The following is a 23,651-nucleotide window of genomic DNA, read 5'->3' as shown; positions in this document are numbered from 1 at the left end:
GAAAAGGAGCTCTTTCCTTTTGGGATGAGCACAATTTATTTTTTTCTTTGCCTTAGGAACAATCCTTTTTTTCAGTAAATTTCCCGTCTCTAAAATTTCATACCTGTACACATTCAGAATAACATACTAAAGAATATTACACCAAACACAGTTTTCTTTGCCTAGGGCTGGAGGCTCAGCGTTCTGCTTTCTCCATCCTAGCTCCTACACACATTTCCACCCCTCCCACCCCCATCTGAGGCTGGAGTCCCACCCAGCCTGTCACTGCTGCTAGGAAGGGCCCTGTCAACCAGGCATTCTGGAATGACATTTTGTTACTGATGAACTTAAGTTCTAAAATTCTACTGAGGACCACATACTTTAAGCAAATTAATTTGTTTATCTTTTGCTGCATTAATCTGTAGAAAATCTAAAATATTAATATTATTTTAATTTTTAAATAAGAGGACTATTTTGCTATCGATTACAGACTAAAAAACATCAAAGTAAAAAGTATCTTATAAAATACCTCTAGTGGGAGTTCCCTGGCGGTCCAGTGGTTAGGACTCTGCACTTCCACTGCAGCGGGCATGGGTTCAATCCCTGGTCGGGGAACTAAGATCCCACATGCCCCGCAGCATGGCCAAAAAAAAAAAAACTACCTGTAGTTTTGTGGCAGTATAAGCTAGCCTATGCTGACGTCTCCAAAAGGAAGGAAGGAAAAAGAAATTAATGGAATATCTTTCTCATATGAAAAAATACTTGTAATGCCCAATAGTGGAATTCTGACTAATAAATTGCAATAATATGACTATTATTTGTCACTCGTGAATTTTCCCCTGACATGTGGATTCTTCCTTTAGAAACATCTAATAAGTTTTAATTATGTAAAATTCTGTTACCACAAAAAAATACAAAAATGGTTTTGGAATTTTCCCCTAAAATTATCCTTTATAAGGGGAACTATTTTCACCTTGATATTTAGAGGCAGTGCTAGTATTTTCTCCCTGAAGTTGTGTTTTGGTGGAAGACCAGACATTAATTTCAGAGTGTCTCTTGTTCTTTCTATCTGCTGTCACAGCGGCAGAGGACCTGCTGGCCCCACCTCATGACACCAGCACAGACCTCACAGAGGTTATGGAGCAGATCAACAGTACATTTCCATCTTGCTGCTGTGAGTATGAAAGATCATAACGCGACTGCTACGCTTTTTCCTTCCATTTCTTTTTTCCTGAGTGGGGCCCTTTGTCTTCTTTGGTGAGATAACAAAAACCAATATTAGAAACAAGACTGTAACTTATTTGAAGACAAATCAAACATTCCGTGTGTTGGCAAAGCAAATGAAGCCCAGCCTAGGTACCATCACATCACTGGGTGCAGTGCCAGTGAGAACTGCTCTTTGGGATTCTTTGGTCTTCCTTCGGAGTGATAACATGAGGCAAATAAAACAAGCCTCTCTTTAAGGAGAAATTATCCTCTTCAATGCAGGCTATAGTAAGAAATATGTATTACTTCAAAAGAGAGCTTTTAGTGACATACCGAGCAAGGTCTGAAAATGGCCTTTTCTAATGTAATTCCCTCTCTTCTCTTCAGACCTTGTCTTCTGATGTCATCAAATCCAGGTGTAGAAAGGGATTATTTTCAATTTTCCTTTTTTTTTGTTTTGGTTTGGGTTTTTTTTTGGTTTTGGAGTTCTTTTCTCATGGAAGAAAATAGTCACTGTATAAAGGCCAAACTATTTAAGGCATCACAGACTATGACCCTGTGAATTTTCCATATGGAAACTAAGAGCCAGAAAATAACCAAATAAAAACAGTTCAAATCCCAGAGGAAATTATATAATGATTGCTATTTATTGATTTTTTCCCCAAACATTTTGTTTTCAGTACCTTGCCGCCTTGCAGTTTCTGCCGAGCTCTCACAGAAAACACTTCTGCTGTTTCAAACAGTTTACTGTATATCCATAGTATATAGTGCTACAATTATATTTTAAATAATCTTTTAAATAAATATGATTATTTATAAATACATTTATAATTTTCAGGGTGATTAAATCTAGTCAGCTGTTAGACTAAGATTTTAGTATATACATATACTGTTATATATCATATATCCTGTATATGTAGTGTGTATATATATATAAAACAGCTTCTCATCGCACCCTTTTCCATCCTCTCAGAAAATATCATTTTAAATGAGGGAAAAGACATTATCAGGAGTGTAGGTAAACATGATATATTGACTTCGTTTAAAAAGTATGCTTCAATTTATACCACTCTACAGTTTACAAAATGCCAGCCTTAGTGGGAAGTGGAAACAGCTATTTGAAATATAATCTCTTCTGAATTTTCAGAAGTAATTGCCTAAAGGACATATGGCAGTTTCCACAAGTCCATAAATATATTTATACTTGGGAGCATATAATTTCCCAGGTTATTATTTGTAATTTCATTTCTCAAAGTTTGCAGAATCCTATGTACCATATATCAATCTTCGTGCTCCCACCCCAAAAAGCATGTGCTTACACACACACACACACACACACACACACACAGACACACACACACATGCACGTGCGCAGAGGTTTTTGGCCCTGTAGAGTATCACAGAAGCTTCAGAGGGTCAGGTGAAGCCCATATGCTATCAGATTGTTACTTATTTACTAGGCTCTATAACAGCCATAATAGATGAACAGATTAAATCTTTGTATTAATTATAATTCAAGGTTAAATTTAATAGAGATGTTGGTTCCACATTATATTTTACTTAATGGCTACATGAAACCTCATCATAGTCTTTATAAACCAGAGTTTCAAAATTAAATTACTTTTTAGTTCAGCTTAAATCCAAATACGTTAATAATTAGTTAAGAACAAATTCTGTAAGTCAAACCTGTTTAGAAGTTTTTATTCAACTATCATAATGGATATTTTCAAGTTAAAAGTCAATTGGCAGTGAGAGCTAGCATGGGAAATATATTTAAATATATTCTTTCTAGTGGATATAAAATGTATAATTTCCATATTAAAATTTTTATACAAGAATTCATGATATGTTTTAAAAGTTTAATTTTTTTTAAGCAGTTACTCCTAAATCTTTTTCACAGTATATTCTTATATGGAGATATTGTATAAGGCTGATCTATGTCATATTTTACAAGAGAATATAATTAAAAATAAATGGTAACATAACTATAGGGCAAAAATAAATCTTAAGAGAGGGGTGCATTCATTTCATTTTTTGGCTTCCCGTAAAGGCAAGTGTAAAATTCCCATTGGTTGGTATCTTATTAGCCATTAATTGCTATTATGGGTTCCTGAGAACAGTATATATCTTCAATGGGATCCACGTGACAGGTTAAACTCCCACGTTGCATTGGTGCCTTCTCACCTGTGCAATTCTCTGTTGTGAGGGTGAGTTGCAGAAACCCAAGATTCCTTAACAGGATGTGGCTCTGTGTTCTTACAGTCAAAGTTTGCACATTCACAAATATTTGTAATATTTATAGTTTTCTGTGGATGAGTATTACTAGTCATATGTTATTTTGAAGAGCTCAAGTACATCCCATATAGGAAATGACGATAGTATTATTTTAAAAATCCTTTTAAAGTTAGATCTTATTATTTTTTGTTTCCGAGTTTCTTCTATTAATTTGGGTTTAGATTGCTCTTCTTGGTCTTTATATATTGTACTTTGCTTTGATAATATAAAAATCTCCAAGATAGGGACAGCTTTCCAGAAAAATAAAGGTGTAACTGATTTATTGGTAAAATAGATATATATTTTTAAAGTTCTGCCTAAAGTTATTAAACTCTTTAAGAAAATGGATGCAGAATAGAAATAAGCACCTGCCATAGATTTGGTGCTCAATACATTTCTGAATGGAATGAGTGAATGAATGAATGAATGAATGATTACATATTCCCACTGAGAAGGAAGGTTTAGTTGTTGGAAGTTTCCCCCAGATAGTACTTAGAAGATTCTGTAGGATTCCTTAGCTTTGTTGCCCCTTTTAAGTTGCTCAAGCTAGCAAATATTTTAATAAGGCTTCGCATTCCTGAAACTTACTGACCACCTTTGGAGGATTTTTTGAAAGCAAATCAGATTGGCATCCTCCTAATGGCAAACCAATCCCTTGAGCCCCTGTAACTAACAAGAACTTTAAAATTGCTTGTCACCAGCACACAATGAATTGAGATCTGCATGTTAACCTTGACTTTTGATCCTTTGTGAATTAAAAATTAGCATGGTCACAAGTGAATTTCCACTCCTGGAAGTCTAGGAATTAAAATGAAATTGTATTCTTAAATCCTAATTGCATGAATTGCCTACTTAAACATGACTTTTTCTTTCTTACTGTGTCTGTATATTGTTGCACATAACACTTTAGAATTCCTCTATCTTGGATTAATATCCCACTTGGTCCTGATAGCATCCTTGAATTATGGCCTTTTAAAATTTTCTTTTAATTATTTACATTGAATTTCAGAGCAGAGAGGCAAGCATTTCCGTCTCTTCCTGGCAAGGAGTTAATGAAGGGAATTTAATTCTGTTGCCTATATCCAACATACTAAACTTTCCACTGACTGCTGTAACTAATTTTTTTAGTGTAAAATCTTTTGTTGGTTTTTTTCATTTGTATCATCCAAATATATACGATACTAGTAGTAAGCTGAATATTTTTTTTTACTAATAGACCAATAAATACTTTTTCATTTTTTTTATCTACAAGCATACTTTCACTGTGAATTGCCTATATTTATTTATTTATTTATAACATCTTTATTAGAGTATAATTGCTTTACCATGTTGTGTTAGTTTCTGCTGTATAACAAAGTGAATCAGCTATATGTATACATATATCCCCATATCCACTCCCTCTTGTGCCTCCCTCCCAACCTCCCTAGGCCACCCCTTGAGGTGGTCACAAAGCACCGAGCTGATCTCCCTGTGCTATGCAGCTACTTCCCACTAGCTATGTTTTTTTTATAGTGCTTAATGGCTTTTATTTTTTTAATTTTTATTTATTTTTAACATCTTTATTGGAGTATAATTGCTTTACCATGTTGTGTTAGTTTCTGCTGTATAACAAAGTGAATAAGCTATATGTATACATATATCCCCATATCCCCTCCCTCTTGTGTCTCCCTCCCTCTCACCCTCCCTATCCCACCCCTCTAGCTGGTCACAAAGCACCAAGCTGATATCCCTGTGCTATGTGGCTGCTTCCCACTAACTATCTGTTTTACATTTGGTAGTGTATATATGTCCATGCCACTCTCTCACTTCATCCCAGCTTACCCTTCTCCCACCCTGTGTCCTCAAGTCCATTCTCTACGTCTGCATCTTTATTCCTGTCCTGCGCCTAGGTTCTTCATAACCATTTATTTATTTTTTTTTAGATTCCACATATATGCGTTAATATACAATATTTGTTTTTCTCTTTCTGACTTACTTCACTCTGTATGGCAGACTCTAGGTCCATCCACCTCACCACAAATAACTCAATTTCGTTTCTTTTTATGGCTGAGTAATATTCCATTATATATATGTGCCACGTCTTCTTTATCTATTCAACTGTCGACGGACACTTAGGCTGCTTCCATGTCCTGGCTATTGTAAATAGTGCTGCAATGAACATTGTGGTACATGACTCTTTTTGAATTATGGTTTTCGCACAGTATATACCCAGTAGTGGGATTGCTGGGTCATGTGGTAGCTCTAGTTTTAGTTTTTTAAGGAACCTCCATACTGTTCTCCATAGTGGCTGTATCAATTTACATTCCCACCAACAGTGCAAGGGGGTTCCCTTTTCTCCACACCCTCTCCAGGATTTGTTGTTTGTAGATTTTCTGATGATGCCCATTCTAACTGGTGTGAGGTGATACCTCATTGTAGTTTTGATTTGCATTTCTCTAACAATTAGTGATGTTGAACAACTTTTCATGTGCCTCTTGGCCATCTGTATGTCTTCTTTGGAGAAGTGTCTATTTAGGTCTTCTGCCCATTTTTGGATTGGGTTGTTTGTTTTTTTGATATTGAGCTGCATGAGCTGTTTGTATGTTTTGGAGATGAATGCTTTGTCAGTTTCTTCATTTGCAAATATTTTATCCCATTCTGAGGGTTGTCTTTTCGTCTTGTTTATGGTTTCCTTTGCTGTGCAAAAGCGTTTAAACTTCATTAGGTCCCATTTGTTTATTTTTGGTTTTTTTTCCATTCCTCTGGGAGGTGGGTCAAAAAGGATCTTGCTGTGATTTATGTCATAAAGTGTTCTGCCTATGTTTTCCTCTAAGAGTTTTATAGTGTATGGCCTTACATTTAGATCTTTAATGCATTTTGAGTTTATTTTTGTGTATGGTGTTAAGAAATGTTCTAATTTCGTTCCTTTTTTTTTTTTTTTTTGCGATACGCGGGCCTCTCACTGTTGTGGCCTCTCCTGTTGCGGAGCACAGGCTCCGGACGCGCAGGCTCAGCGGCCATGGCTCACAGGCCCAGCCGCTCCGCAGCATGTGGGATCTTCCCGGACTGGGGCACGAACCCGTGTCCCCTGCATCAGCAGGTGGACTCTCAACCACAGCACCACCAGGGAAGCCCCTAATTTCGTTCTTTTACATGTAGCTGTCCAGTTTCCCAGCACAATTTATTGAAGAGGCTGCCTTTTCTCCATTGTATATTCTTGCCTCCTTTGTCAAAGATAAGGTGACCATATGTGCATGGGTTTATCTCTGGGCTTTCTATCCTGTTCCATTGATCTATATTTCTGTTTTTGTGCCAGTACCATATTGTCTTGATTACTGTAGCTTTGTAGTATAGTCTGAAGTCTGGGATCCTGATTTCTCCAACTCCGTTTTTCTTTCTCAAGGTTGCTTTGGCTATTCAGGGTCTTTTGCGTTTCCATATAAATTGTAAAATTTTTCATTCTAGTTCTGTAAAAAATGCCTTTGATAATTTGATAGGGATTGCATTGAATCTGTAGATTGCTTTGGGTAGTATAGTCATTTTCACAATGTTGATTCTTCCAATCCAAGGACATGTTATATCTCTCCATCTGTTTGTGTCATCTTTAATTTCTTTCATCAGTGTCTTATAGTCTTCTGCATACAGGTCTTTTGTCTCCTTAGGAAGCTTTACTCCTAGGTATTTTATTCTTTTTGTTGCTATGGTAAGTGGGATTGCTTCCTCAATTTCTCTTTCAGTTTCATTTATTTCTGATCTGATCTTTATGGTTCTGCTAACCTTGGAGGTTCCTTTGTTTTTCTTTCTCTTATCGCTTTAGGTACAAGGTTAGGTTGTTTATTTGAGATGTTTCTTGTTTCTTGAGGTAGGATTGTATGGCAGTAAACTTCCCTCTTAGAACTGTTTTTGCTGCATCCCATAGGTTTTGGGTCATCGTGTTTTCACTGTCATTTGTTTCTAGGTATTTTTTGATTTTGTCTTTGATATCTTCAGTGATCTCTTGATCATTTAGTAGCATATTGTTTAGCCTCTATGTGTTTGTATTTTTTACATTTTTTTTCCTGTAATTGATATCTAGTCTCATAGCATTGTGGTTGGAAAAGATACTTGATATGATTTCAGTTTTCTTAAACTTACCGAGGCTTGATTTGTGACCCAAGATATGATCTATCCTGGAGAATGTTCCATGAGCACTTGAGAAGAAAGTTTATTCTGTTATTTTTGGATGGAATGTTCTATAAATATCAATTAAGTCTGTCTGGTCTAATGTGTCTTTTAAAGCTTGTGTTTCCTTATTTATTTTCTTTTTGGATGATCTGTGCATTGGTGAAAGTGGGGTGTAAAAGCCCCCTACTATGATTGTGTTACCGTTGATTTCCCCTTTTATAGCTGTTAGCACTTGTCTTATATATTGATGTGCTCCTATGTTGGGTGCATAAATAATTACAATTGTTATATCTTCTTCTTGGATTGATCCCTTGATCATTATATAGTGTCATTCTTTGTCTCTTCTAATAGTCTTTATTTTAAAGTCTATTTTTTCTGATAGGAGTATTGCTAATCCAGCTTTCTTTTGATTTCCATTTGCATGGAATATCTTTTTCCATCCCCTCACTTTGTGTCTGTATATGTCCCTAGGTCTGAAGTGGGTCTCTTGTAGACAGCATATGTATGGGTCTTGTCTTTGTATCCCTTCAGCCAGTCTGTGTCTTTTGGTTGGAGCATTTAATCCATTTACTTTTAAGGTAATTAACCATATGTACATTCCTATTACCATTTTATTAATTGTTTTGGGTTTGTTATTGTAGGTCTTTTCCTTCTCTTGTGTTTCCTGCCTAGAGAAGTTCCTTTAGCATTTGTTGTAAAGCTGGTTTGGTGGTGCTGAATTCTCTTACCTTTTGCTTGTCTGTAAAGGTTTTAATTTCTCTGTCAAATCTAGATGAGATCCTTACTGGGTAGAGTAATTTTGGTTGTAGGTTTTTCCCTTTCATCACTTTAAATATGTCCTGCCACTCCCTTCTGGCTTGCAGAGTTTCTGCTGAAAGATCAGCTGTTAACCTTATGGGGATTCCCTTGTATGTTATTTGTTGCTTTTCCCTTGCTGCTTTTAATATTTTTTTCTTTGTATTTAATTTTTGATAGTTTGATTAATATGTGTCTTGGAGTGTTTCTACTTGGATTTATCCTGTAAATAATGTATGGGACTCTCTGTGCTTCCTGGACTTTATTAACTATTTCCTTTCCCATGTTATGGAAGTTTTCAACTATAATCTCTTCACATATTTTCTCAGACTCTTCTTTTTCTCTTCTTCTTCTGGGACCCCTATAATTCGAATGTTGATGAATTTAATGCTGTCCCAGAGGTCTCTGAGAGTGTCCTCAATTCTTTTCATTCTTTTTTCTTTATTCTGCTCTGTGGTAGTCATTTCCACTATTTTATATTCCAGGTCACTTGTCTGTTCTTCTGCCTCAGTTATTCTGCTATTGATTCCTTCTAGAATATTTTTAATTTCATTTATTGTGTTGTTCATCATTGTTTGTTTGCTCTTTAGTTCTAGGTCCTTATTAAACATTTCTTGTATTTTCTCCATTCTATTTCCGAGACTTTGAAACATCTTTACTATCATTACTCTGCATTCTTTTTCAGGTAGACTGCCTATTTCCTCTTCATTTGTTTGGTCTGGTGGGTTTTTACCTTGCTCTTTCATCTGCTGCATATTTCTCTGTCTTCTCATTTTGTTTAACTTACTGTGTTTGGGGTCTCCTTTTTGCAGGCTACAGGTTCGTAGTTCCCAGGTTTTTTTGGTGTCTGCCCCCAGTGGGTGCAGTTGTTTCAGTGGCTTGTGTAGGCCTCCTGGTGGCAGGGACTGGTGCCTGTATTCTGGTAGGTGGGGCTGTATCTTGTCCTTCTGGTGGGCAGGGCTGTGTCTGGTGGAGTGTTTTGGAGTGTCTGCGAACTTAGTATGACTTTAGGCAGCCTCTCTGCTAATGGGTGGGGTTGTGTTCCTGTCTTGCTAGTCATTTGGCATGGGGTGTGCTGCGCTGGAGCATGCTGGCCGTTAGGTGGAGCTGGGTTGAGACGAAGATCTCTGGGAGATCTCTTAAGTGCGGCTGGGAGGTTTCTGGTAGTCCAATGTCCTGGCCTCGGCCCTCCCATCTCGGAGGCTCAGGCCTGACACCCGGCCGGAGCACCATGACCCTGTCAGCCACACGGCTCAGAAGAAAAGGTTGAGAGAAAAGCAAAAACAAAAACAAAAAAACCAACAGACAGAACCCCAGGAGAAATGGTAAAAGCAAACCTATACAGAGAAAATCACACAAAGAAGCATAGACATACACACTCACAAAAAGAGAAAAAGGAAAAAAAAAAAATATATATATATATAAAAGGAAGAGAGCAACCAAACCAATAATCAAATCCACCAATGATAATAAGCAGTAAATACTAAACTAAGATAAACATCAAATCAGACACAGAAAACCAACCCCAAGTCTACAGTTGCTCCCAAAGTCCACCGCCTCAGTTTTGGGAACATTTGCTGTCTCTTCAGGTATTCCACAGTTGCAGGGTACATCAAGTTGACTGTGAGGATTTGATCAGCTGCTCCTGAGACTGCACAGAGAAATTTTCCTTTCTTTTCTTGTTCCCACAGCTCCTAGGGTTCAGCTTTGCTTTTGGCCCCGCCTCTGTGTGTAGGCTGCCCTCAGGAGTCTGTTACCTGCCCAGACAGGAGGGGGTTAAAGCAGCAGCTGATTAGGGCTCTCTTCCATACTCAGGCCGGGGCAGGGGCGGGGGGAGGGGGAGGGGGGTATGATAGTCATAACTGGAATGCAGGGCGAGCCTGCAGCAGCAGAGGCCAGTGTGACGTTGCAGCAGCCTGAGGCGCACCATGTGTTCTCCCAGGGAAGTTGTCCTTGGATCACAGGACCCTGGCAGTGGTGGGCTGCACCGGCTCCCGGGAGGGGAGGTGTGGAGAGTGACCTGTGCTCGCACACAGGATTCTTGGTGGCAGCGGCAGCAGCATTAGCCGTTCATGCCCGTCTCTGTGTTCCGAGCTGATAGCCGTGGCTCGCACCCGTCTCTGGAGCTCACTTAGGCAGTGCTCTGTCTTCTGTGGGCACACTGGGAAGGAATCCCCTCTCCTCGCACACCCCGAAACGAAGGTCTCTTGCCTCTTCGGCAGCTCCAGACTTTTTCCCGGACTCCCTCCCGGCTGGCTGTGGCACCCTAGCCCCCTTCAAGCTGTGTTCACACAGCCAACCCCAGTCCTCTCCGGGGGATCCGACCTCCAAAGCCTGAGCCTCAGCTCCCAGCCCCCGCACACCCCGGCGGGTGAGCAGACAAGCCTCTCGGGCTGGTGAGTGCTGGTTGGCACTGATCCTCTGTGCGGGAATCTCTCTGCTTTGCCCTCCGCACCCCTGTTGCTGTGCTCTCCTCCATGGCTCCAAAGCTTCCCCCGAGCCCACCCCGTTCTCTGCCAGTGAAGGGGCTTCCTAGTGTGTGGAAACTTTTCCTCCTTCACAGCTCCCTCCCAGCGGTGCAAGTCCTGTCCCTATTCTTTTGTCTTTGTTTTATCTCTTCTCTTTTGCCCTACCCAGGTGCGTGGAGAGTAGGGCAAAAGAAAAAAGCCTTTTGGGAAGTCTGAGGTCTTCTGCCAGCATTCAGTAGGTGTTCTCTAGGAGCTGTTCCACATGTAGATGTATTTCTGATGTATTTGTGTGGAGGATGGTGATCTCCACGTCTTACTCCTCTGCTATCTTGAAGGTCTCCTTCTGTCTGTATTGAGCTTGACTGATGTTCATCAAAATCTGAAGACCTACTACAATGCAATGTTTTCCTGATTTCTTTAAAAAATATACTTGTATGATTTTTTTCAGTATGATTTATAAGACTATAGGGTTAAAATGTTGATTTGGAGCAAAATGGATTTCATTTCTGTTTGGATTTGGGTATTCGTTACTTAGAAGAGACGCGTAACTCTGCCTATGGAGTACTTCATGCTAATGCCACTAAGCTTCCCCTCAGGATGGTGTGGTTCCCATACAGGTGTAGTTCCCATATGTGTAAGGAGATCCACTCTTTTTCTCCTGATATAATTTACATACCTGGTAGGACTAGGCTTTTTTAACCTGATCATTCCCCCCAATACTGCTGGGGCTCACACTTTCCCTCAAGGCATCATAAGAAAGTTGCCCTTCTTGCTTTCTTTCTCAAAGAGCACCCAGTATGTGGTCACAGATGTCTTTTTTTTCCCTCAGCAAAGAAAAATGAGAGATGAAAGGAGTAACATGCTGTTTGATTAGGGACAATTCTTATTTGACCCAGAAAAGATGTTACCATCACCGGGGGTGGAGCTCCCTCTGTCCCCCAGGGTTGAGTACCAGTCCAGTAATTTTGAGATGGCACAGTAAAAGGGAGAGATGAAAAAGCAGAGGTGTTAAAGAAGAGACTCGCTAGTGCCTGCCCTCCCAGGTCCCACCGGATCAGCTACACTGTCCCATGGCCTCTGTAACCGAGAAGGAATTGAGCTGCTCAGATGCAAAGGCAAACTAGACACCATATTCTAAGTTCTCTGATGCTCTTAACTGAGCGCATGGAAGGCACAATTAGCCCAAGTTCCTAGAAGACTTCTGAGTGCTGAGGACTAGGCCAGACCTTTCCTGCAAACACATCGCCACCATCTTCCTAGCCTTTGGGGTAAGGGTGGCGGAAACTAAAGACTTGCGCGCCTTCATTTCCCCAATGACCTCTTGGTCAGAACCTGTACTGTTCAGTAGAATGTACAGAATTTGCTCTGTTCTAATACATAAACTAAATATGTGGCATGATTTCAGCAGGAAATTTTAAGATTTCTTTTGCAAAACTAATTACTCACTGAATGCTTTAATGTGTACTTATTTGAGAGAGCTGGCATATCTTTTGCATATTTGGGTGGAATTTTTGTATCTTACAGCACATGAGATATGAGAAGCTAACTAGGGAAACTAGCCCTGTTAAAGCATCTAGGCAAAAAAAGAAAAAAAAAAAAATCCCCAAACCTGTTCTTCTTTTCTTATTAACATCCACTTAACAGCTGGGAATGGTACAGTCCACACTTTTGCATGCCTGAAAGGGGGAACCACAGTACCAACTTCAGCTGATTACTTTTGTTTTCTCTTTCAGCAAATCTCCCCAGCAGGCCACAGGTAAGAGTTAATGGGTTGGTTGGTTTAGGTGTTAGAGATTATAACCTAGAGTAAGTGATGAGCTACCATCGATTTTAGTGCTACTTTATTCCCCATGTAAATAAGTAAACTTGCTTGACATGTTCGTTGATTGAATACAACAGTTTGTCAGTCCAGGGAGGGGGACCCCTCCCAAGCCAGTCCTTCCAAATGCCCAAAATGCCAAGTGCTTGACCTTTTGCATTCAAACAGCTTTTTAAAGGCCTCATGTGTACTATATAAAGTTACCCTGGATAGATTTGACTGACATTGTTGTCCCAGGTATCTACTTAAGGTAGCTATCACAGACTTAAAAGCAATGACTGGAGCGGTACACAAAGGTGGTTTTGTTACTTTGAGGGGAAAAGGTTTTGATTTTTCATTTAAAATTCTGCTGAGAACTGTTGGCAGCTATAGCCATGCGCCTGTCAGTATGTTCTTTACCAGGTGCTCTTAGAAACAAGGTGTCCCAAGACCACAGTAAATCTTTGGAGAACACTTTCTCTCATGAACTTGTTTATGAATCTTTTCAAAACAGTGAACCCTCTGATTGTGTTACCGCCTTAATGGCAAGAGGGGCTGAGAGCTTAAGGAGAAGCACAGGTGGTTCATCTTCAGTAACTGGAGGGACAACAAAGGCATATGAAGTAGATTACTGGATGCGGTGTGAGAGCTCGTGAGAAGGAAGAACCTCATCCCAGAGAGTAAAAGCCTTCTGACTGCTTCTGTTGTCTTAGTGAGTCAGAAGCAGGGGCTTCAGCAGAGAGTGCGGACGGCGAGGAAGCATCGGAGGTGTGAGGAGAGACTGGAGGATGTGTAGTAGCTGCTTGGAGCTCAGGAGAGCACATGGATAGAGAAATAGACTGACTGCCAGGCAGCATTAATGGCCACCACTTTCTCGCTCATGAATTTAACCTGAGGCCTGTCTGCAGGGCTATGTGTGGCCCTTCAGCAACATTCAAGTTCATGAGCACAGTACCAGAGTAGGCCAAGTATTGCATTTAACCAAAGTTGAAGTTGTGGTTTGGCCAAGAGAGTACAGCAGTTCAAGGGAAGAGGCAAAGGGTTGACGATAATGATTGAACAAGCACCTGAGTTTGGTAGGAAGAGAAGTGAGGATGCGTTAGGTATGGGAGACCAAATATCAATGGGTTGTAGCACCAAAGGATGGGTGAAGTTGGGGTCCTAGTGGAAGTCAGCTGGAAAGGTACAGGTGGGTTGTCAGAAAGTGGGATGATTGAAATTGAAATGTTGGAGGGGACACAGGTATTGGTGATGGTCCAGATTTGCAACTTTGAATGAGTGGCTGAGAAGGGTGAGGACGGATTCTCAGAGGAGAGGAGCTCAAGGAACTAAGAGGCCAGAATTTTGGAAGCATCATCTATGTGAGCACTGAAATCATGAACATTTAAAAATAGTGAGAGGACAGTGAGCCATTTTTTCTTCAAGAGGTAAGGGGACGTGAACCAAGGGACCAGAAGATGACTGCATAGTGGGTGGTATAGTCTGATGACAAGAAGGTCAAAGCTGGGTATTTTTAGGGAGGAGAGGGAGAAAGTGCTGTGGAGAACGCAGTATGGACCTATCCAGTATCTGAGGAGTGTGAGGGGTGAAACACAGTCCTGGGTTGAAGCTGTGTCTTCAGGGCAGATCCAGATATCCATGAGAGCACGCAAGTGAAAGATGCATTCAGAGAAGAATTTGAGGACGTGGGTTTTAAGGACGATGGACCAAACTGTTTGACTTCTCTTCGAAAGGTTGATGCCACTACCCTGAGTGTGGCCTGGATTTCTCTCCTCCCTTGCCTATGTACATTGGCCCTGAGCCTTTAACTGGAACCACTGCACACCCTTGGACTGTAATTCCTGTCTTGAGTTCTTGTCGGGACCCCAGCTGGGGACTGAGACCAGTTGGAATTGTCAAGGGTACCGCCTCTGCAGGAGACCTCCCACAGACCCTCAGGGAGTGACAGGGTGCTTACACTAGCCTAATTCACTGAACACTGGTACCTTCCTGCAAAAACAAAGACAAGTCCTCTCAGTTTTAACTTGGTTTCCAGCCTGGGCAAAATAAAAGTCTTCCAGACTTCCCCTATATCAGCTGAGTGGATAAAAAAGCAGACTAAGTAACTTCAGGATGAGAGCAAAGGACCTCATCCCAGGAACAAAAGTCACATGGGAGTAAAGAGTCCCCATTGAACAAAGCACACTAGGGCTTGTCTAGTTCTGAAAAAAAGCACTTTAATTGTTTTTTAAGAGTTGACATCTCTGCTACCTGTAATGTTTTCAGTAAATGTTGTTCTGACAGTGCTGTTTTCCCTTCCCACAGGCAATGTGAAGTATTCATCTAGCCAACCAACATTTCTTAACTTACAGTATTGCCCTTTTCAGCAAATGCCAATTTCAAGTTCCATTTAATCAGAAGCTCCATGGCTCTTTGAATCGTGCTGTTGAGCGCTGACTGTGTGTTCTACTGAAGGAGTAAAGCACTGACTATCCAAAGAGAAAAGGATATTTTGTTTTTATAATAATCATATATTATTGTTTTCTTCTTCCCTTTCTATGCAACTGTAAATTAATGAACAGAGTGGTATTTGGAAGTGGTAATACACTTGTCACTGATTTGTATACTGTATACAGTATTGGGAAAGTGGGTGGGAGCTTTCTAATATGATACCTTCTTTTTAATAACCATAAAAATTGCATAAGAATTAGAAGACAATTTTACATTTTTACATTCCTTCATATTAACCTTGTACAATAACTTCATTTGTTTCTTTGACTCTTTTACCATTATGTTTTGGTTATTTATAATTCATCAACCACATGACCAAATAGATTTTCTTCATTTGTTTCCATGATATGGCCAAATTAATAAGTTCATATATTTCAATCAAATATTATATGTTTATGGATTAGACTACAGCTCTGTGTATACCGTTTAACTTTATTTGACGTCGTACACTTATTTCTTTAGCGATCACTTGGATGACCACAATAAAAATCCTGTGGGCCTAAATGGCATTTCTATTGGGATTTTTTTTCCTGCATTTTATTTCCCTGCTCTGTATCAGTTGGTCTTGATTTCTTTATTTATTTCATGTTCCAATCTATATGACAGGATTATAATAATCTCAAAGATCATTTTACCAAAGGTTGCCCATTTAAGCATATTTTCATTTTGACGCAGAAACAAAACTTGGTCCCACTTTTCCTAGTTCCCAGGTCTTGGTTTTCATCATTCAGTACACAGCAGACATTTACCTAATTGTGATACCAAAACACATGGCTGTCTTTGGTTCCCTTTGAAGAAAGTTTTACAGTTGTTTATGTATACTCAAACCCTCTATGACTCTTGAAGCCCCCGGTTATTTTCCTTCTGAAAGCAGACACAAGTTTAATGAATGTCTCATTTTAACCTTTTGAGTGAATGAACAGCCATTTAATTACCCTTCATTTGATCAGTACATTTGGGAACAATGTTCATCAAAAGCCTACATCACTGCTTCTATAGAAGAATGAAATTAATGCTTAGGTGCTGGCACCCTGGCTTATACCTTTGAGTGCGTTCAGTTGGGTATTTGGTTCGGCTTCCGATTTAACATGTATTTGATTCAGTTTAAACATGTTATGTGATTTACCAAATGTAGAGAAACCAAAAAAAGTGAAAATAATGTGTTTTGATTCAAGCATATATGCTTTTAAAACATCAGGACATTTTAACTTTGAGTTCTCTTTAACTGGGATCTGGCCAGAATGAGGCTTAAAGTTAGAAATTCCTACTCTTTTAGAATAGGTTGGGTGGGTTGGGGGGCAAGGGTGTCTATTTGCAGCAGAGATATTTTGAGAAGAAGAAAATTGTTTTATATAAGAGGAAAGCCATGACCACCTTTCTACCTCAGATCCATCTTCATCCATCGTGTTGGAAATAGCTTTATGCTACTGCAGTGTGGAAAATCTAAAGCTTTTATCAGACCACATCATACCCAGTAAAAGCACCTATTTAAAGAAAAAGAATTCCCTGAACTCTGAACTACAAGTTGTAGATTTGGTGTCTTCCTTGTCCTTACTTTGAAAAGTTACGTATTAATTTTTTTCTGCCTGTAATTGTGTGCAACATGTTCTCTATCTGCTATTAAGGAAAAGCTACATAAAACACTACATTGTAACCTTCTAAGGAATAATAAATATAAAGAAATATATTGCAGTAACAACAAGGGGAAATAAGTATGTAGTTCTTTTGAAATATGTGGTAAAGAACTAATCATAGACTATCATCTAATCTGGTTATATCTGTATTTTTCATCCTGAATAAAAGTAATTTTAACACAAGATGACTTTGATATTCTTCAGCAGTGTTCACTGGTAGACTCTGAACTTCGAATGTACATTTATGAAAATAAAATATAAAGAGAGCCTATATCCTGATAAATCTACATGTGTTCCTGAAGTTTCTCTCATACACACTAATACATTCTCTTTCTTACTCTCACTGTCTCTCTCTTTCTCTGTGTTCCTCTCTTGCCTCATATATATAATTCTCAATTTCCTTTACAGATAGAAGGCTTATTGATAGGGAATAAATAATGTTGGATGTTAAAAACATGTACACGAAACCTATTGAGCTTTTGTTTTTCATTTTTTGGGGGGGTACCAAATTACTTTATTTGAAGGAATGGTACTAAGGAAAGAACTTGTAGATGTTTTGGTACAACTTACAGAAAAGGTAAAGGTAACCCAAACACGCGTGCACTGCCTTGATGCAGGGAAGTCATCCCTGTGGCTACGGGAAGCCAGCCTAAGGCTTAGCTCTCAGTATCACTGTTTCCCAGGGTGTGCTTTTCAAAGGGTTACTCTGCCATGCCAGATTCGGGGGCCCCCATCGTGCGCAGGTTGGTTTACGTGGCCACCCAATTCTTTAGTGGATTTCACCGGCTCATTCAGGTAATGAGTCTCAATGAAGTTACACAAATAGGGGTCATTTTTGTCAGTGGCCAATTTGTGCAGTTCCAGTAGTGACGGATTCACACTTTTTTCCAAGTGTAGCACACATTCCATTGCATTCAGCCCATTCTCCCAGTCATCACGGTCTGGCTTCTTGATATCCCGAAGGAAGATTTGGCCACCCCGTTGGTTCTGCAGCTTCATCAGTTTCTCAGCATGTTCCCTCTCCTCACGAGATTGGTGAAGAAAGTATTTGGCAAAGTTCTTCAAAGCCACATCATCGCGGTCCAAATAGTGTGACACGGACAGGTGAACGCAGGAGGCGTAGAGCTCCAGGTCGATCTGGCGGCTGATGGCGGCCTCCAAGCCCTGGTGGTAGTGCTGGCGCACCTGGGAGGGGGACACGGTCGTCATGGCGGCCGGCGGAGGAGAGGCGGCGGAGACCTTGGGGCGGCCGGAGCGGCGGGTGAGCGCTGCTTCCGTCCCAGCACTGTTGAAGCAGGAAACCGCGGTGACTCTCCGCAAGGACTGTCTGAGCTTTCGTTTTAATAGCTTAGGTGCTATTGGTATTTAGTTGGTTACCCTTCCAAATCCACTTTTAGCGTCATGCTCTTAAATAATGCACTTTTTGTATATGCACTGGATTTTACCACTCTGGTAGGAGATTTAGTGCATTTCGGAAGCTACCCCAGGGGAAATAGCATTGAGAATCGTGTTACTTGATTCTAAAAGTCAAAGCTATCTGGGAAACAGAAAAAACCCCAAACATATAATTTGTTAAAGAAAATCGATCGGGCTTCCCTGGTGGTGCAGTGGTTAAGAGTCGCCTGCCAATGCAGGGGACTTGGGTTCGAGCCCTGGTCCGGAAGGATCCCACGTGCCGCGGAACAACTAAACCTGTGCGCTGCAACTATTAAACCTGTGCTCTAGAGCCCGTGAGCCACAACTACTGAGCTTGTGCGCCACGACTACTGAAGCCCGCCTGCCTAGAGCCCGTGCTGCACAGCAAAAGAAGCCACCGCAATGAGAAGCCCGTGCACCGCAACGAAGAGTAACCCCCTCTGGCCTCAACTTGAGAAGGACCCCCGCGCAGCAACGAAGGCCCAATGCAGCCAAAGTAAATAAATAAAATTTTTTTAAAATCCATCCATTTCAATAAACATACATTTAAAACATCCTGTCTACCTCAAAGTAATATCCACATTACACATTCCTAAAGAACCAATTGTTGGTTTCCAGCAAACCTGTTGAGTAGGTAATTGAAAATGGAGCTGAGAACAAATGAAAAAGTTTTGTTTTTATACTAAGCGTAAGCCTTCAGCTTGTTACTTCTAAGTATCATTGAGAATGTGTGTGTGTATATATATATATATATTTAAACAATGTAGTTTGCTTTTGGATATTCCCCCACCCCTCTGGACCGCCACCATTCAACTGTTTCAGTAGACCAACTTATTGAGAATTTGTTCACTCGTTGAGAATTTGTTGAAACCACTAATACCACACCACCTAACACTGTAAGTAGGCTCCCCACACCTCATTGATATATGATACCAGCTTGTGTTTTTGTGAGGTTAATTAAGTAACAAGAGTGAGACTTTGATGGAGGCCAGGAGCCAATCACAATCACGTTACATTCACTACCTGTGGTATTAGTTATTGCCACTATAATGTGACACAGCAGCCATAAAACCTCGTAATCATTTATGTAGCTCATGGGATGTGAGGTTCAGCTGATCTGGGCAGGACTCTTCTGATCCCAGCTGGACTTGCTCACATGTCTGGAGTTGACCGGCTGTTGGGATGGCTAGACTCAGATGACTGTGGCACCTAGGCGGGGTTCTTTCATCCACTAGCAACCCAACTAACTGGGTGTGTTTTTGTGCAATGACAGACTTGTGGGACTGCAGATGGGCTTTGCTGAGAACTGGTGCATCATCGCTTCTACTGAATTCTGTTGGTCAAAGCAAGTTATAAGGCTAGGAATGGGGAGTAGATTCCACCTCTTTTGTGAGACAGACTGCGGAGTCACAGGACAAAGGGTGTAGCTAAGGGGAGAAGTCATCAGATTTCACCTTATAAACTTAGAGGGAGGCAAAGCAGAGGACGTGGGCCAGAATACTAACATGTCCATTTCCTTGGCGATGTCCACTGCCTCAATGGAATGGGAAGGAAGCAGCCTTTTTACGAGGCCTTCTTTTAAAACAAAGATCAAGAAGGTCAGCCCCTCCTCCCCAGGCTATCAATCCAATTTCAGAAGGAAACACAAGTAGGAAAACTCAGCATGTCTTTGCCCCAAATCCTAGGAGAAGCAGAAGACCTCCTGATAGAAAAGGACTGGTACTAAAATTAGAAGAAATAAAACAATTATTAAAATAAAACAATAAAAATTAGAAAAAATAAAAACAAAGAATAAAGAAAGAAAAAAGCATAGGTGAGAAATACAATAAAAGGGATATTATTATAAATGGCTCAGAAGTTTTGTTTAAATTGTTAGCTGGAAGAATACACAATACACAGGAGGTTCTTCACATTGACCAAATGAGTAGATTCATGTGATATCATACCCTGGCAAGCATTTGTCTAGAAACACGCAATTTATTTGCACTTTGTTTAAACTTACCAACTTGGCACTAATCTTGCATTTTGAAGGCATTCCAGTTGGTGACATAGTTTTCATAATTTGGGAATATTTGCAGTGTATGCTTGGATTCAGCTATTCCTTTACAGATAGCTTACTTTTTTGGTACTGTTTTGAATTTTGTACGTGAGTAATTAGAAAAAGTTAATTGACAATTTGCCCACATCTTGCTCTGTTGTCAGTCCAGAAACCACAAATGTTGAATTTGTGATTAAATGAGAAGAGGTCCCAGGCTGCCATGGGATGTAATTACAATTCGTTCCTGATAATACTTTCTTAAGAAACATTTTTTTGAAAGTATTAAAATACTGATTTTTAACTTTTTACTTCGAATCAATTTTTTTCTTTTAATTTAGATAAAGTAAAATAAAATGACATCATATAACTTTTGGAAAGAATTTAGCCATTCTAGCATAAATCTGACCCCAGTGAACGTTTCAAAATCTAGAATAGTCTTGTTCATTACACTCCACGAATCTCACGAGCCATGTTTACCCCTTAGCAAACTGAGGACAACTATTTATGCTGCTTGGGATGTCTGCGAGGGCAGTTTCAAAAGCTCAACCCTTCCCCAAATAATCCTAATGTATCCTGTTCTCTCCCCACTCCCACCCCGACCATGCAGGTTAATATTGGTAATGAGGTCCGATATAAGAGGCTGCTTAGTACAAAACAAAATGCATGCTGGATACTATATCCCCAAAATGTCATTAATGAAATAATAAATTTTTTAAAGTAAATAGGAATCTTGTGATTAACTGGAGGATGTTAACCACAGATCAAAATTCTGCCTTGACTTGAAATTTAGTGGCTATAACTGAATTGGAAACAAAATATCCAAGTGGCAGGCAAGGTATTGTTCAAGTTGCAGAAAACAGAGTTAGTTAGGGAACAAATCCCTACCTGCCTAATCTAACGGTTCAGCACAATGATAAGCAAGAGGGTATGATAATAGTAATGGGAGCTGGAAGGAAGATTAGCAGGTCCTTATAAGAACTTGTAGGGCTTCCCTGGTGGCGCAGTGGTTAAGAATCTGCCTGCCAATGCAGGAGACACGGGTTCGAGCCCTGGTCCAGGAAGATCCCACATGCTGCAGAGCAACTAAGCCTGTGCGCCACAAGTACTGAGCCTGCGCTCTTGAGCCCACAGGCCACAACTACTGAGCCCACGTGCCTCAAGTACTGAAGTCCATCCGCCTAGAGCCCATGCTCTGCAACAAGAGAAGCCACAGCAATAAGCCCGTGTACCGCAACGAAGAGTAGCCGCCGCTCGCTGCAACTAGAGAAAAGCCCAAGCGCAGTAACGAAGACCCAATGCAACCAAAAATAAATAAATAAACAAATAAATAAATTTATTAAAAAAAGAACTTGTAGTGCGCTCTAGATCCCCACAGGATGTGTATCCAAATATAGGGATACAGCTCAAGGAAAAAAATGTGAGAATTAACCACCACCTATAGAACCATATCCCAATAATTTCACTGTGATGTTTCAATGTGCTTGTTTGTGATGTCAGAATCCAAAGAAGACATCATGATGATCACTAAAAATGCAATGGATGTAGCAGGATTTCGCCACTAAAAGGATTCCCTGACTAAATAATTTTGAGAAACAGTGCAGGCTCTGAGGCCCTTTGGAGATTCGCAATGCACATGAACATAATAAAAGCTTTGAGAAATCCTGAAGTAAAGAAACCTACCTGTGTATCACTCTGCATTTCTAAAGCATTTAGCAACAGAACTCTTTTGCCACTTACCTGTAAACATTCTGTAATGTACACTTGAGGTGCTGAATTAGTCATTGGTTTTAATCTTGCAAATATATATAGGTGGTGAGCCCAGGAAGTCTAGAAAAGTGACAAGTGAAAAGTAAAACAATTATCAGTATTAATTCAGGATTTTAAAACAGGAAGTAATCTTATGTGACAACCAATATATTTCTATCGTTAAAGAGATATGCTAAAGCATGGGTAAGAGTCAAGACAGTTTGCCCTCTGTTCTCCATTCAGGAAACATTTATATTTCCGGAGGAAAGTAATTTCTATTTCTAAAATCCGTGTCTTCCTAAACAAGCCATGCATAGCAGGCATTACTAAACCAGGCATGTATTACAAAACCACAGGACCTAGGAATGGCTGGGGTATCCAAAAATTGTTCCTGAGATCCCATTTTTTGTTTATTTCTTTGCTTAATTAATAATGGGAATTCCTGGTGTCTGCTAAAACTGACCCAAACATTACACAATCATAATATGATTGCTGGAACTTCCCTGGTGGTCCAGTGGTTAAGACTCCGTGCTTCCATTGCAGGGGGCACGGGTTCAATCCCTGGTTGGGGAACTAAGATCCCACATGCCACGTGACCAAAAACAAAACAATATGATTGCCATGTTAAATGGAGCTATAAATACCATATATTTTCTCTCTTCCAAAAGCCCCTTTCTTTTGCAATCTGGCTCTTTTGCACGCAGGTAAAAATTCTGTCATATTTTCCTCCAGATCTATTCTTTTTTTTTTTTTTTTTTCGCTACGCGGGCCTCTCACTGCTGTGGCCTCTCCCGTTGCAGAGCACAGGCTCCGGACGCGCAGGCTCAGCGGCCATGGCTCACGGGCCCAGCCGCTCGGCGGCACGTGGGATCCTCCCGGACCGGGGCACGAACCCGTGTCCTCTGCATCGGCAGGTGGACTCCCAACCACTGCGCCACCAGGGAAGCCCTATTCATATTTTTTTAAGTAGCAGAACAATGTTCTAGATTGTCACAATCTGTTTGACTTATTCTCTAATCTATTTCTTCAGTGCTTTGAGACATGTACTGATTATTAAATTCATTTCCCACATACTATTGATAACAAACAAAGGAGTTGTAGATAGCAATTTTTGGAAATGAGCACGGTGAATGTGAATGGGAGTTGTCTGATACGATCTGTTGAAGAAAGAACTGAACAGTATGATGTGCATATACATGGGTTTTTCAGGAAGTTTCTGGAACAATGAAGTTATAATAAAGTGATGATGATGAAGACAGAGGAATACCAAAGCTATGTTAGTGAGGACAATAGAAGTCTCAATTCATGACATTGTAGACAAAGTTGAGTGAGTGTATATGCTCTCTGTTCTCAGCTTCTTCAGCCTGAGCTGAAGGATAGACCATTAATATCTGGAAGCATGATCAAGCCACAACTTCACATCAATTTATTACAATCAAGTATCAGGTTTCTGGGGTGGTTTTTCAACTGCCATGAGTGTCAGGCTTTCCTGTTCTTTTTGTTGGAGACATTTGTTGGATCATTAAATGTGACAGCAGCTACACACAGTATGCAAAACTCTGGGGATCACAGATCTGAACACCGCAACGCAGACAAATCAGAGTCTGCATTCCACTTCTCAGGAGCCACAAGTACCCAAACTAAGCCGAGAGAATAAATACAAT

At 40.2% G+C, this 23,651-nt stretch overlaps 2 protein-coding genes across 7 annotated transcripts in view; one reads left to right on the top strand and one right to left on the bottom strand.

Moving 5' to 3' along the window:
- Positions 1 to 17,046, top strand: part of UTRN (utrophin) — a gene marked incomplete at both ends in the record, with an annotated part of 495,417 nt that extends 478,371 nt beyond the window's left edge. For 4 of the 6 annotated variants that reach the window (XM_082855591.1, XM_082855589.1, XM_082855590.1 and 1 more), the window contains 2 exons: positions 1,061 to 1,153; positions 12,599 to 12,675. In XM_082855591.1, coding sequence (XP_082711717.1) covers positions 1,061 to 1,153; positions 12,599 to 12,675 — 170 coding nt within the window. Of the gene's footprint in view, positions 1 to 1,060; positions 1,154 to 12,598; positions 12,676 to 14,967 lie in introns of those variants that run through there. The other 2 variants (XM_082855592.1, XM_082855593.1) reach the window with 2 other exon arrangements.
- Positions 17,047 to 17,480: 434 nt separating this feature from the next.
- On the bottom strand, positions 17,481 to 17,996 carry LOC309971909 (ferritin heavy chain-like; the record flags this gene model as incomplete). Its single annotated transcript, XM_082855328.1, has 1 exon — positions 17,481 to 17,996. The coding sequence occupies one exon, from the start codon at positions 17,994 to 17,996 to the stop codon at positions 17,481 to 17,483; it is 516 nt and encodes a 171-aa protein (XP_082711454.1).
- Between the last annotated feature and the right edge of the window lie 5,655 nt (positions 17,997 to 23,651).

Source organism: Leucopleurus acutus (genome assembly GCF_964270905.1).
Source record: "Leucopleurus acutus genome assembly, chromosome: 15".
Classification (NCBI taxonomy): Eukaryota; Metazoa; Chordata; class Mammalia; order Artiodactyla; family Delphinidae; genus Leucopleurus; species Leucopleurus acutus.
This window is presented reverse-complemented; position numbering and strand designations above follow the sequence as displayed.